Source organism: Myotis lucifugus, unplaced genomic scaffold (genome assembly GCF_000147115.1).
Source record: "Myotis lucifugus unplaced genomic scaffold, Myoluc2.0 scaffold_156, whole genome shotgun sequence".
NCBI lineage: Eukaryota > Metazoa > Chordata > Mammalia > Chiroptera > Vespertilionidae > Myotis > Myotis lucifugus.
The window spans coordinates 200,148-215,201 of record NW_005871204.1 but is presented as its reverse complement, the minus strand read 5'-3'; the positions used below and the strand labels follow the sequence as shown (position 1 = coordinate 215,201).

The following is a 15,054-nucleotide window of genomic DNA, read 5'->3' as shown; positions in this document are numbered from 1 at the left end:
TTTTCTTTGGTGAAAATTTTTCAGTTAGGTGAAAGGAAGAGTAAGCTTGTTATTGCTATTATGGTGATATTTTAAAGCCACAAAATAATTATGATGTCCTCCAAAGTTCTCAATGTACTCTTGCCCTATAAAATTTTCTCAGAGAACAACTCTGGCAAGTCAGAGGTTTATTTAACTTAACACCACCAAACTACAAACATCAAAGCAGAGAAAGTGTTATTCATGTCTTTATTTAACCTGCGGATTACTGTTGTAAATGATTTTTTCTCCTCTTTGCTGTATGGTGCAGTTTCAGATCATTATATAGGAACTACCACAATTTATTTTTAACACAAAAATGATCCAGTCTAGAAGAAAGGGTGTAGATACAGAGATTTAATTTCACTGTCCTTGCAAGTGACTCAATGAGATAGAAAACCCTTCATATTTTTCATCTACAAAGTCATAATTTACTACTAACTACATACTCATGGTATATGTATTTTGTAATGATGAACAAGAAAATCTATAAAGTATTTTAAATTATTATAAGAAAACCTCCAAAATTATTTAGTATAAGATTTTATATTTCTGACAATAGCATAGTTGTTTACATTTTCACTTGCCTTTACTTTGAAATCTTTAATACAATGGAAGTTAAAACATTGGATGTAGGAGTGAATAACTGCTTGCCTTCCTTTACTCCCATGGTGCTCTGTCCTTATCCACTTAATCACTATTGCTATGGAGAGGACTTCTGAAGAGCCAGCGTCAATGAGGTCCACCTTGCTATTCTCAGTTATAAGACTTTGTTGCTCTATCTCCCCACTGGACTGCAAGCTCCTTGGAAGAGCACATGTCTCTTTTGCTTATCTTTCCCCTCAGCAGGGGAATAGTGGCCTGACCATTAATAGATGCTCATTGAATAGCAACTGAATAGATGAATTTCCCATTGATGAAATCCTTAAACCGTCTTTGATATCTTATTCTAATTTGCACAGCTATCAGAGATAAAGTCAATTTGAATTTGTCTGAAGCTCCCTTCCATTATGATTCTCTCCCAAAGGATATTCTATCATAATAATGGCAAATAGCTGACACCAATGCCATCTCTCCTACCCTTGAGAGTGCAGCTGGCATTTCACGGATCTTGGCACTTTCTCCTGCCAAGTGCAGATGTGGCCTCAGGATTCTTTCCCATATGCCCTCTAAGCAGCCACTGTTACTTGTCAGGATAGTTGAAAATTAATGGCCACCCTTGATTTTGTGAGAAAGTGAGATGATGGAAGGGATTGAAGTTATCTGCCTTTAGTGTTTTTCCCCATTCAGTGACTAAAATAGTTAAAATTCTATAAAAAGATGAAACATGCTTTAAATCAGAGAATTCATGAAATTACAGAGTAAAGGCCACTGGGTTCAATAGACCTCCCCTAGGAACACCTATTTTGGGTGTTTAACTGTTCTAAGGGATCAAAAACATGTAGCTCCTACACTTTAGTTCATCACTGTGATCTATTACCACAGGGGTGGTACCATGAGAATGTTTTTCTAAAGTCACCTCTTTATTCCATATTGGCTATCACAGTTGTTTCTCTCTAATTAGTACCAAGGTCACGGGTGGTTAATGGGGAAAAAGAGGAACACTAAAGAATAAAATAGATCCAGAAACATAGAAGCATGGAACAGACTGTCGAATCTCAGCTGCAGACTCAGAAGTGGCTCTCAGCTTCTCAGAAGGAAGGCAGAGGTGGGTGGGTGGGGAGAGATCAACCAAAGAACTTATATGCATAACCCATGGATACATACAATAGGGTGGTGGAGGCCTGGGCTTGGGGGGAAGAGGGAACAGGGGGGACTATAAGGTGTCAGTGGGAGAAAAAGGGGGCATATCTAATACTTTCAACAATAAAGATTTTTTTAAAAGAATAAATGATGGAGTTTGGTAGCTGAGCAGTTGGTATGCATTTTCAAGGAAAGTGAAAAATGCAAAGGAGTAAAACTATAATAATAAAAGCATAATATGCAAATCGACCAAATGGCCAAACAGTGGAACGACCGTCCAGATGACCTTCCGGATGACCTTCTGGACAAAGCAGGGGATGTGAAGGCCGAGGCAGCCGGGGCTGCAAAGGCCTACTCTTGCACGAATTTCATGCATCGGGCCTCTAGTGTGAAGATAAAAGAAAAACATGTTCATTATTTCCTTTTCAAAATAAGTGGGGGACTACATTAGAAGAATTTAGGCAAATTAGTGTGATGAAAGGAACTTTGAGCTGAGACCCAGAGAAGTTAACTGACTTTCAAAAGTTGACAGTAGTTAGTGAGAAAGCTGAGTCTCACCTCCCAGTGTGCCAGTTTCTTGTGTAATGTCTTTTTCACAGGTCTAAATGGGCAGTTTGGTTCATATCAGTTGTTGGGAGAAGCTATGCAGAGGGAGAGATAAAGCCTGGTTAGCAATTTACATTTTCAGAGCTGGGCTCTTATCATGGGATGTCAGAAAATGCAAATAAGCAGGTGTAATAAAATTATATTTCAATGCTTTTGAGTGATAACTATGTTTATGAAGATTTAGTTTTTATGTTATGATTAAGTAGAGTCTATTTAACCTAAAAGAAGAAAAACAACTGTGAGTGTTTTTCACAGTATAAAATGAATTATTGTACAGCAAACTCTTGATTAATTTCATAGGAATTACCTAGTTTGTGAAATAATTTGGATTCCGCCCCCCACTCCTCCAACCCTCCATCTTTCAATTGGGTCTCATTAGTTCCAACAGGACATTGGAATGAGACAGGTACAGATAAAGTGAATGATTGCTCTTAAGTGAGAATGTGACTACAGTTAGGTTTACTTAGTAGCTAAATGACTCGCTCAGTAGAATGTTAGGACCAATTGAATAAGTTCATCCATTTATCGGCATCCCTACTGCCATCTCTCCAGTCCAAACCACCATCTTTCACTTGTACTTCTACAATAGTCTAACTCATTTCCTTTTATGTGTTTCTATTCCTTTACTGATCCATTATCTACACTGCTTTTGATGTAATATGTTAAAACCAAATTCTGATCATGTCATTCTGTGATTTAAAAATCTTTAAATAACTTATTTGTGCCTGTAGTATTAAGTTAATATTCTACAATTTGGCATACAGACCTTTCTTTAATATGATTTGAAGTCTCTTTACTTCTCTGGTCTCACCTATCACTGTATATCTCCTCATTTTTTGAATGTTGTCTCTCTGTGGGCCATCTTAACAAGCAATTCTCTATATTTCAGTTCACTTTAATATAGGTCACTGATGTGATCTTTCTGAAATGCAAAAATAATTTTATCACTTTCTGGCTTAATATCCTCCAATGATTCACCACTACTATTATAACTAAGTTCTAATATTTACTATTGCCTTTAAAATCACTAATTATTTGGTCAGCATTGTTTCCTAAGCACATAATATGACTTTGATCTAGGTGCTGACAGTGGTCGGCAAACTCATTAATCAACAGAGCCAAATATCAACAGTACAACGATTGAAATTTCTTTTGAGAGCCAAATTTTTTAAACTTAAACTATATAGGTAGGTACATTGTTATTAACTTAATTAGGATACTCCTAAGGCTTAGGAAGAGCCACACCCAAGGGACCAAAAAGCCACATGTGGCTTGTAAGCCACAGTTTGCTGACCACTGGTCTAGGATATTACCTTCTACTTAGCTTAATGCATTCAGCTTAATTTCAAGACTTAGCTGAAACATTTTCTCCCCTGAGAATCCCATCCCACAGTCTTATCAAAGGGTTCTTATTGTATGCTCCTTAGGACCGGCACATACCTATGAGATTCACTCATTCATTCAGAAAAATATATGGACTGTTTACTATGTGCCAGACACTTGACAGGAAAATTAAAAAAACAAAACAAAACAACCTATTCTGACCTACATAAAAAATGACACTTTCGTGGTCAGAACTAATAGGTCAAAATTATTTCCCTCATGCAAGTTACATTCTTGGAGAAAAGGCAGCAGGGAGCAAAATGAGTAAGTAAAACATATCTGTTACTAAATGCTGATAAATGTTACAGGAAACTAAAACAAGAAAGGAGGATAGAAAGTTCTGGGTTAGAAGGGAAGATGTCTAAGCAAGAAGAGATATTTGTAGAAGTATCTAAGGTATACAGTGAACAAGCCATGGAGATATCTAGGGGAAAACTCAAAAGCCTTAATGGGAGATCTGTCATGATTGAGGAAAGCAAAGGAAGCTAGTGTATGGACAGAGTAACGTTAGTGTGGAGCAAAGTAGTAAGAAATGAGGTCAGAGAGATAAAGAGGATTCTATTTTTATAGGAATATATTGGGGCCCTTGTAAAACTTGGCCTTTTACTCTGAATGAGATGGGAAGCCACTGGAGGAGGAAAGCAAAAGAGCGATAGGACTTGATGTTCATTTTAACAGGAACATTTCATTGCTGCGTAGAGGACATACTTAAGGAGTAAGGAACAAGACATTAGTAGGCTACTAGAGCACTCATCTAGGCAAGAAATGAAGGAAGCTTGGAGCAGAGTGGTAATGGTGGGGTTATAAAAATGGTTGGTGTTGGATATATTTTTAAGGTAGATCCACAAGGATTTCATGACCAATTGAACATGGAGTATGAAAGAAAGAGGAAAAAAATAGTGTTGAGGCATTGGGCTTGGGCAAGTGATGGAAAGACTTTTGGAGTAGCAGGTAGGGGTGTGTGTGTGTGTGTGTGTGTGTGTGTGTGTGTGTGTGTGTGTGTTTATATAATATCAGACATGTTACATTTGAGATGCCTCTTCGATATCTTAGTGGAAACATCCAGTGGGCAGGTGAATTAATGATGTGGAAGTCTGGAAGTAATGAGGTAAAATCTTCAGCATCTAAGTGACATTTATAACCACGAGACTAGATGTCATCACCAAAAGAACTGAGTGTAGACAGAGAATTGAAAATATCTATTGATGGAATCTGGAACTCTCCAACATTAAGTGAGAAAGTTGGATGAGGATAAGGAGAAATCAGCCAGGAGACAGAAGGAGTTGTCAACCAGATAGAAGGAAAAGTGAGATAGAAGCCAAGTGAAAAAAAGTGTTAGGAGGAGGAGAAATGATCAACTGTGCCAAATTCTGCTGATAGGTGATGCATGTTGAGGACTGGAACTGACTGTTGGATTTGGCATCCTGGTGCCTTTAGTGATGTTGACGAGAGCAGTTATGGGAGAGGAGTGGGAATCAAAGCTTCATTATAGTGAATTCAAGAGAGAATAGACATAGAGTGTAAGTGGGCAACCATCCTACTTACACCTAAGGGATCCTTTTCATTCTAAAAGTGTTTCAGTTTGGATGTTAACTTACATACTAATCCTAACTATATAGAAGAAAAAAACTTTCAAGGAGCATTGCTGGAAAACATAGCTGAGGAACTGTGGTCAGCAAAGATTTTGTTTTTAAACGTAAGAAACAATACAGATTACTTGTTTGCTGGTGAAAATTATGCAGCATGGAGACATAAATTGGTGATATGGGGGATAAAGAGGAGCATTTGAGAACATCTTTGAAAAGACAAGAGGGGATAGAACGTTGAGGGCTTGACCTTATGAGCGCAGCCTCCCTAACTTTTCTAATGGGAGGGAAGGCAGAGTACATGTTGCATTTCTCACAATGTATTTCATTGCTGATTTATTTGTTTGTTTTCCCACATATTGTGAACCTCTTATGAGCAGTAAGAGTAAATGTCTTATTCATTTTGTGGTAAGGATTTTTATTGTTTTATTTCTATTCTCTACTACAATCCTGACACACAGCATGCATGCAATACATGTTTGAATGAACAAATGAAGACACTGTGCTAAGCGTGTGTATGTTTTATCTTCTCACTCAGATTGGATCATTTCCATAAAATCTTGAAAACCAGCTTAATTTAATTGTGTCTCTCCTGTCTTGGTCTACAGATAGCTTGACTAACTGGTAGGACTGATTAATAGGAGTGGCTGTTTCTACCAAAATCAATGCTGCTTCCTAGGAGTGAAATTAGTGTCCTTTTGCTGCACCATTTTGCAGTGGTCCTGGTTATGCTTTTAAACTTGAATCTTCTGAAAGATATCCATTCTCCTGAGTATCCATTTGTCATTTATAGTTTACCATTCACATAGTATTTATCATTGTCTTTTATTATCTAACTTACCTAATAAATGGAAAACTCTCTGAGAATGGAGATTACATTGCTTCTCTCCATGCCCCCTCCCCCCAATAATGCTTTGTGCCACCTTTAATTAGGGAACATGTCTGATTCACTACCAAGTGAAAAATGCTTAGTCCGGGCCTGTTGCAAAGCAGATGTCAAATAAATGTTTGCTGAATGAATGAATGCATGAGTAAATGATTACTGTGTGTGGTGTATGCTGCTGGTACTCAGGCATCTTCTTTCCTATTTGGTGCACCTATACCCCAGCTCTCACTGCTTTGCTCTTAATAGGTTGTCCCTGAAATCTTCTTCAAAGGACTATACTCGGGCCAGTCCATGGATGCCTTCCCCTTGGTAATCAGTAGCCAATGACTGAGGTGCAGGAGTTTGGGAATCTAGCTGTCGTGCCTCAAGGCAGTGCAAGCTCACCGGGACATGTTATACTCCAGGGCTCCCTGTGGGATCAGGCTCCCAGGACTTCAGCTGAAATTGCACTTTGCTTGACTCATTATTCTTCCTTATCTTGCTTCCCAGGGCTCCCTTGTAGGTTTCTCCTGAGAACACCTCCTTAGTAGATCACTTGTACACTCATCCTTTCCTTGGGGTCTGCTTCTTGGGAACTTATACGTAACACATTGCCTGTTTATAAGCAGTGATGTCAGGGGCAGGGGATGATAACAACTTTCTCTCGAAGAGTGTCACATTTTGCAGTGGTATGCGGTGTCTACACCACCAACCCAAACTGTAGGTGACTGTCAACTAAATTTGATATTCGATTTGGTTGGTGGGTGGGAATTTCAGTAAATAAATTTACTGAATTTAGTAGATATCTTATTGAATTACAGGACTTTCTAACATAAAGCAGAATGTATTTTTTTTTAAACTTTCTACTCTTTTTGATTAAACACATCTCTGACATATGTTCTCTCCCCTTAAGCCAGGATAGTAAAGAGTTGATTGTCTAATCAATTTTTATACGATTGAGTACAGCTTTTTTTTGGTCTTTGTGTTGAATATAAATATCCATTTTCACAAACCGAGTAAACCATTTATTTTTTCAGTGATTTGAAAAGAACACAAACTCCTTTATCTGTAAAATGTGATTGGAAGTAATCTGTTTTAGAACTGAAAAGAGCTTTAGTAACCAGCTGGTGGCCAACACTTTTATTTTATAAATGAGACCACTTGAGACCCAAAGAGGTTAAGTACTTTGTTCAATATCACTCGGTTTGGTCAGTAACAGAGCAGGACTACCAGCCAACTCCCAGGCTGCTGTGCTCGTCACAGCTCCACAGAATACATATTTATTATTCACAGAATTGATATGAGGATTAGGGACCACATCTGTGAAAAATAGATTTAGCCTTTGGAAAGAAAGATGCTGGGTAGCTTTATAAAAGCTTTATGAAAACTAATCTCATTTTAACCTTTTCTGTATAGTTGTTAGTTTTGTTCAGTTTTATGTTATTTGCCTCAGGCTCCTTTTTGGCCAAGGACTAGATAATATACAATGCTTGATTTAAAAATCAATATTAAGTATCCGGACTGTGTTAGAAATATGAATTACCTCAGCTGGTTTCGAAGCCTGGAGCAGTTGAAGACGGCTTTCCAGAATGGCAATCATTTATGGACATGAAACATTTTCTATTCCTACTTTGCATATTGGGAATAAGGACAGTTAGTTCCAAAGAAAAGAAGGAAGTGTAACATATATTTCTGTTCGGCTCGGTAATGCTTTCCTAGCTGGATGCAATGTGTCTTTAACAAACCATGAATTTTCTCTCCTGCTGAGCCACCATATCCTGCCTACTTTCAGCATAGTCAGAGAACCATTATCCTAATCCGCTGTACCTTCCTATCTCTAGCAAGCACATGTAAGTGATAACTTTGAATACTTATTTTGATGCAAGCTGTATAAATCTTCTCTATGTCTTCTTGTAAAGCGAGGAAATTGTGACTTGCTCAACTTGGTTACTTTAATTGCTTGAGTTTGGTTCATTCAGCCACAGCATGCTTTGATATATGAACAAGAATGCTGTTTAATTTCTGTAGGAAGCGAAGTGATTTGTGTAGATTCATATATGCAGGCAAGATAAAATTTGAGTACCAAAAGGCTAAAGTAACTTTTATATATATTTTTAATTAGGTACGATTATACGCACGACCCGACGCTATCAGAAGAGGATCCGGGGACTATGCTCTCCATATAACAAAGAGATTAATAGAGTTTTATGAAGACTACTTTAAAGTGCCCTACTCCTTGCCCAAACTAGGTAAGAATTGTCTTGGTTATTTTACTGGAAGGGGTCCAAGAAGGTGGAATTTCTTCTTCATGCATTTATTCGAGACATTCAGAAGCACGGAAATTCCAAGGGTTATATATTTTAAAGACGATAAGCATGAAAATAGTTTTTTTCTGAAGAGTTAAAATAAAATTTAGTGTTTCTAGAGTCTTGCCAAAAAGTGCTCATAGGAATTAAGAATGGCATTATCTAAGTTTCGGATTCCAGAAAATAACCCCATAGCTATAGTTTGTTGAATACATACTGGGAAGGGGTACTTGTCAGCATCTCATTTAATCCGCACAGCTGCTATGTGGGTAGGTTACTGTTACATTTTCCACCAAAGGGAATTGAGACCCAGGAGCCTTCCATTCATTCAGACAGCCAATAAGTAAAGAAGCTGGGATTTCAAGGTAGGTCTTTATGATTTCCAGGCCTATTCAATATTGTCTGCTCATTGCTTTGTTTCTTTCCTAATCCCAGATGTCAGATCTCAGTGTATTCGTTGTCCCTTAGGTTATTTTTGTGTAGTCACATTTCAAGTAAGTCATGGTAAATGGGATAAAATCAAGAGAGAAGGGGAATTTTAACGGTGGAGGTTGTGTTCATGATGAATATGCTTGCATTTCCTTCTTTTACAAAGAGATATGTTGGATAATTTTTTGTTGAATGAATAAATGGATGGATTTTGTTATTCTAATTTAAATGAAGTTGCTGCTTTTTATTTTTTATTTTTTAAGGATTCTCCTACTCTCTGGTATACCAGCTTTTCTTTCTTTCTTTTTTTTTTAAATCCTCACCTGAGGATATTTTTTCCATTAATTTTCAGACAGAGTGGAAGGGAGGAGGTCAGAGGTGAGAGAGAGAGAGAGAGAGAGAGAGAGAGAGAGAGAGAGAAACATTTATGTGAGAGAGCCTCCCACACGCGCCCAGTCTAAGCTGGGGATGGAAACCACAACTGAGGTACGGTGCCCGTAACCAGGAATTGAACCCGCGACGCTCTAACCCACTGAGCCAAACCCGTCCGGGCTGAAGTTGCTGCTTTTACAGGGGAACGGACTCTGACTTTCCCGGGAATTAGAAAAGGCTTGTCACCCATTAAAAATGCTGAAGTTATGCTTTTGTTCTCAGAAAACCTGTTTTGAAAGATTACATCACTATCCTCCTTTATTCCCCTTTCCTTCCCCCATCCTTTTTCCTTCCCCAGAGCATTTTTGATCTGCGTCCACATAAAAGTGATTGCTTGTTGGCAAGAATAAAGTACTTATCTGATCAAAAATGTTAGCATTTGAACCACAGGCTCTCCTCTCAGGAGAGCTGGGCCTATTTCATTAAAGCACCTGCCTGCTGAGTAGCTTTATTGGTCTTACAATGTGTAGTTCAGAGAGTAGATGGAATAGTTGATATTGGGATCAATGGGTGTGGCATATAATTTTAATAAGTGATGTTTATGAAATTCTGAGGACTTTTTAAAATATATGCTCTTAGAATCCATAATATATGTTCAAATGTTTAACAAAATTGTATCTCAAATAGGATCTATGTGTTTTTTTTTCTTCTGTCTTCTTCCTTTTCTTCTCTGTATTCACTTCCCTATTGGAATCCATTACACCGAAATCTCCCTGGTAGGCACCCAAGGCAGGAAGAATACCTGACCTCATTTGCATGGGAGGTGACACTGTTCTGTACTCCAAGTGAAACTGACTGGGAACTTCCCAGCTTGACCCTAATGTAAAATTCACAAGTGCTTATGCTGCAAGTTCAGCCAGAGAAATAAAATGTGAATCTTTGTCCCCTTCAGACCAGTAATTAGTAGAGGAATTCAATTTATAACTTCAGGGGGTTCCATGTAACTGTCAGCTTGCAGCAGGAGGCATCCCTGGTCCTCTATTTCACTCACAAGTGAACATGCAGGCTTTCATCTGCAGAAAAGAGCTTTGTTCGCTGGTACTCTTACTTGTTAAGCTACCTTCCGGTGTGTACAACAGAATGATTTGACTCACGCCAGCACACTTCTTTTTATGTATCTAGGGGAGTTACTATAGCCTGTGGCACTTCCTAAAATTTCTCCTAAAGTTCTACTTATGTTATGTATCTATAGATATTTAGATCTATATGTTAATGGATTTATAAGTAAGCTTTCTAAATACCTCCTCCATAAAAATTCCTAAGCACAGAAGCATTTTGACAAATTCTTACTTTCCATTGTACATGATGAATTATATTTTACATAAGTTCCATGGAAATCAACTCAGTCTTTGTTAATGTAGAGGTATCATAGATATCAACTTCAGAACGAAACCTTCAGAACTAAAATGGTTTCTCTCCCTCCTGCCCTCTATCCCTCCCTATCTTCCATCTACAGAGAAGCATCAGTCAGACCATCAAACCTCAGAGGGAAGGTAGGGGAGGGTGGGGGTAAGGGGGAGAGATCAACCAAAGGACGAATATGCTAACATATAGGCCTAACCAATGGACACAGACAACAGGGGGGTGAGGGCATGAGTGGGGGGTAATGGGGGGTAATGTGAAGATAAGGACACATATGTAATAACTTAATCAATAATAAAAAAGATTAAAAAATAAGCATCTATTGAGTGCCTCCCACAGGTACTTTCCTATGTGATGGGGATACAGCAGCAAATAAAAAAGACAAAAATCCCTTCCCTCCTGGGGCTTACGTTTTCTTAGGTAGAGGCAGACCCTAAAGCAATCAGTAGCACATAAAGTGTATCAGATGGAGAGAAGTGCCATTAAAAATAAAGCTGGAACAGAGGAGCAGGAAGTGTGTGGAGCAGATCAGATGTGGGAAAAGGGCTGAATCTTTTAAATGGGTATTGATGGCTTTATTGGGAAGCTGACTCTTGAGCAAAGAACTCAAGGACATGAAGGAGTAACCCAAGTGGAAAAAGTGCCCTGACTTTGAGATGGGAGCTTTGTTGGTGTAATTAAAGAACAGAAAAGAGGCAGCTATGACTAGAGCAGAATGGGTTAAGGAGATAAGGTCAAGGTGAGTAGCAGATCATGGAGAGCCAGCAGACTGTGGTAAAGACTTTGGCTTTTTTCTCCTGGGTGAGATGGAAATCAATTGGCCAGTTATTAGAAGTATTACATAATCTGGTTTCTGTTATAAAAGGGTATTATGTGGGTTAAGTACTAATATACTGTGGGGCAATGGTGCTCAATCAGGGTGAATTTGTCCCTCAGGTACTTGGCAATATCTGGAGACATTTTTATTTGTCACAACTCAAGGAGGGGTGGTAGAGTGTGTTCTATTGGCATTTAGTGTATAGAGGCCAGGGATACTGCTAAACATCTTACCGTGCACACGACAGCCTCCCATAATAAAAGAGTTGTCTAACCAAAATGTCAATAGTGCTGCAATTGAGAGACTCTGGTATAGGTAGAAAGGTCAGAGGCATAAAAACCAGTTAAGAATATATGGCAAAATATGATGGTTGCCTGGTGGACTAGGATGTTAACAGAGGAATGATCTGGATATGTATTGAAAGCACAGACAAAAACTCACTGCTGAACAGGATGTGGGGTATGAGAACAAGACAGGTACCAAGGGCAATTCCAAGGTTTTTGGTCTGAAAATTTGAAGAATGGATTTACATTTTACTGAGACAGGACAATTGTGGAAAGAGACAGTGTTTGAGATTGACATGTCTATTAAGCATTTAGGTGGCACCTTAATGTCTATAAGAAATTCAAGTAGACAATTGCATTTATAACTTTGGACTTTGAGTTAGAGATCTGGCTAGAGCAGCGGTTCTCAACCTGTGGGTCGCGACTCCTTTGGGGGTCGAACTACCCTTTCACAGGGGTCGCCTAAGACCATCAGAAAACACATATATAATTACATATTGTTTTTGTGATTAATCACTATGCTTTAATTATATTCAATTTGTAACAATGAAATTGGGGGTCACGACAACATGAGGAACTATATTAAAGGGTCGCGGCATTAGGAAGGTTGAGAACCACTGGACTAGAGAAATCCATTTGCCAGCATGTCAGGATGGTTAGGACCACCACAGCTGTGAGAGCAGGTAGGAAAGAATAGGAGCGAGGAGGGATGGATCCAATGTTCAGTGGTTATAGAGATTAGGAGCCACGAAAGCCTGCTGGTTGACAAGAAGCAACTGAGGTACTAAGAAAATAGGTATATGTTCCAGGCATCTAATGAATAGAACTTTTCAAAGAGGGCAGATGATAAATTGTGGTAAATCCTGTTAGATGAGGACTGAGAATTGACCATTAATTGGCACTTGACAAGAGCAAAGGCCTGATAGGTATGTTCAAGAGCAAGTGCGGGTGGGACTGGGGTTCCCAGTGGAGAGGGTTCTGGGAATAGGGGGAGAATTGTTTGTGTTCTGCTAGTGCTCACCTCTGGATAAGAGCCGTTTCTGTGAACTAATGGCATCCTTACCTCACAGATCTGTCCCTGTCCCACAGCATGTCAGGGGGAGATGTGGAACTTGCCTTTTTCTTTGATTTCCACTAGAAAACCCAAACCTGAAACAGATAAATAAGAACGCTCTCCACCAGTTAACCTGAATTTACTGAGAGCTATGTGTGAACGCCAGAGTATTACATTGCAAAAACCAAACAAGAAAGCAACCTTAAACTGTAATATTGGAGCCTCTTTTTCTTAGAATTCCCTTTGCCTTTCTATCATAAACTCTTCAATATCCCTTTTCTTCAATCTTCCCAAGTTCTTTTTCATTTCTAATGCTGAATAGTTTAACTTTCTCTGCTGTGGCATCGTCTCATGCCAGCTTATCTGTAAGGATTTGAGTTTCCACACCAAGTAGTTTATCAGAATAGTTCCCTATGAGGAATTCTGATGCTCACTATTAGGGCAATACATTTATTCTCTTGTTACACAAGGATATTTCTTTAATGTTTTTAAGTCAAAATATGCAGCCAGTGTACCTGTGGGAGGATGTATTTTTAAATCTCTAACTTAGGGAATTAAGAGTATTTATATGAGGTTTCTATTTCTTGGTGTTAAGTTGAAACGAGAGGTATAAAGTCTTTTGGATATAATCCAAGTCTTTCGGTATAGAATGTGCTCTGTTTTCATGAGAATGCTCTGAGGCCTGGAGGTTTACTTAAAAACAGGTTGTTATATAAAAAATTATCTTTCCTCTCATCCCCCAGCATAATGACCACAATTACAAAAGCAAATGGGCTTGTGTTTACTAAATGTGGGTCACTCTTGAGGGCTTTGTACATTCGAATCCATTTAATCTTTTTCACTGCCATTGAGGCGGTGCATGTTATTTTCTCGTTTTCCAGGTGAGGAAATTTAGGCACAAAGTGACTAAGTAATGTACTCTGCTCCCACAGCAGGAATTCATGGATTTATAATTCAAATTCAGGCTGCCTAGCTCCAGCACTTCAGGATTCTACCAAAGCAGATTCCTGAAATTATTCGAATTCAGAGATTAAAATATAGGTCATCTTAATAAACTAAGTAATCTGATTGCTAGAGGTATAATCTAATAGTTATTTTTGTTAATGTCATGTTAATGTTAAAATTAAAACGTGTTCCTGGAAGAGAAGTTGAAAACGTAAAAATAAAATAAAGGAGCATCCGTCTTATAACTCATAATTTCATCAACCAGAAGATATATTTGAGTATCTTAAATGTTTGTTTTTCAATATAGATGTTTTATATGTTAATTAAGTGGCTGCTAAAGTGACAGATTTGTATTGGAATATTTGGTTTACTCTGTTTAGATTTCCATTAATTATGGCAGATAGCCTTCAGTTTCCTTTTGCTGCTACTTTGTAATTTGTAAGTCAATGTTTTGTAAAGGAGTTTGCTTGATTGTTTTTTGTTTGTTTTTTGCCTCAGATAGCATGCTTTTATGAAGAATTCAATATCTACCTGGCACAGTGCTGTGATTGTGGAGGGAGCAAAAGTATTTTGTTACAAGGATTTCTGGCTTCAAGGAGTGTGGTTTTTGTTGAGGAGAGAATACAATATTTATAGGTATGAATGGATTAGAGACTCATGCAATATGGAAGCACCAGCATTTTGTAGGGCAAACATATACTACCATATTAAGAATGTGGGATCGTTGCAGAATGCTGTAGGCATGAAATGCACATAAAAAGAAGCCTTATATTGACTTGAGTCCCCCCCCCCTCCCCGGAAGAAACAAATTGAATCAGAGGTGGAGAAGAAAAGGGAGAAGTCATTTTGAGAATTGTGTAGTGGGGGCAGCCTCTGGATACCTGGGGCTCTATGTATCATGTTGATGGAGCCTATTTACTTTTCTATAATGGAGTAGATGAGTTAAGGAATAAGTTGCCCTATTGAAGTTCATAAATAGGAGAGCTTAGTTTGAATCAATGAGCTTTGTTTAAGTTATTACAGATATACTTTTTTATTGTGATGATGATGATGATGATGACCAGTTTGCTACTTGCAGTAGTAGAATTTTTGAGTTTTTCTTTCACAAAATGTTTTTTTATTAAAGACTGACAACCATTTCATTCACTATGGTTATGTTTCTTTTCTTTTTAAGTTGTAGATATATTTTTGTTTTTAAAATGGTAATTATATGAAACTACTCCC

General features: G+C 38.2%; 1 protein-coding gene across 1 annotated transcript in view; it reads left to right on the top strand.

Annotated features, from left to right (window-relative positions):
* The window catches only part of TRHDE (thyrotropin releasing hormone degrading enzyme), a gene marked incomplete at its 3' end in the record, with an annotated part of 290,068 nt that overhangs the window by 97,077 nt on the left and 177,937 nt on the right, over nt 1-15,054 (top strand). The window contains exon 3 of the mRNA XM_014461473.1: nt 8,324-8,450. Within this exon, the coding sequence (XP_014316959.1) occupies nt 8,324-8,450 (127 nt within the window). The remainder of the gene's footprint in view (nt 1-8,323; nt 8,451-15,054) is intronic.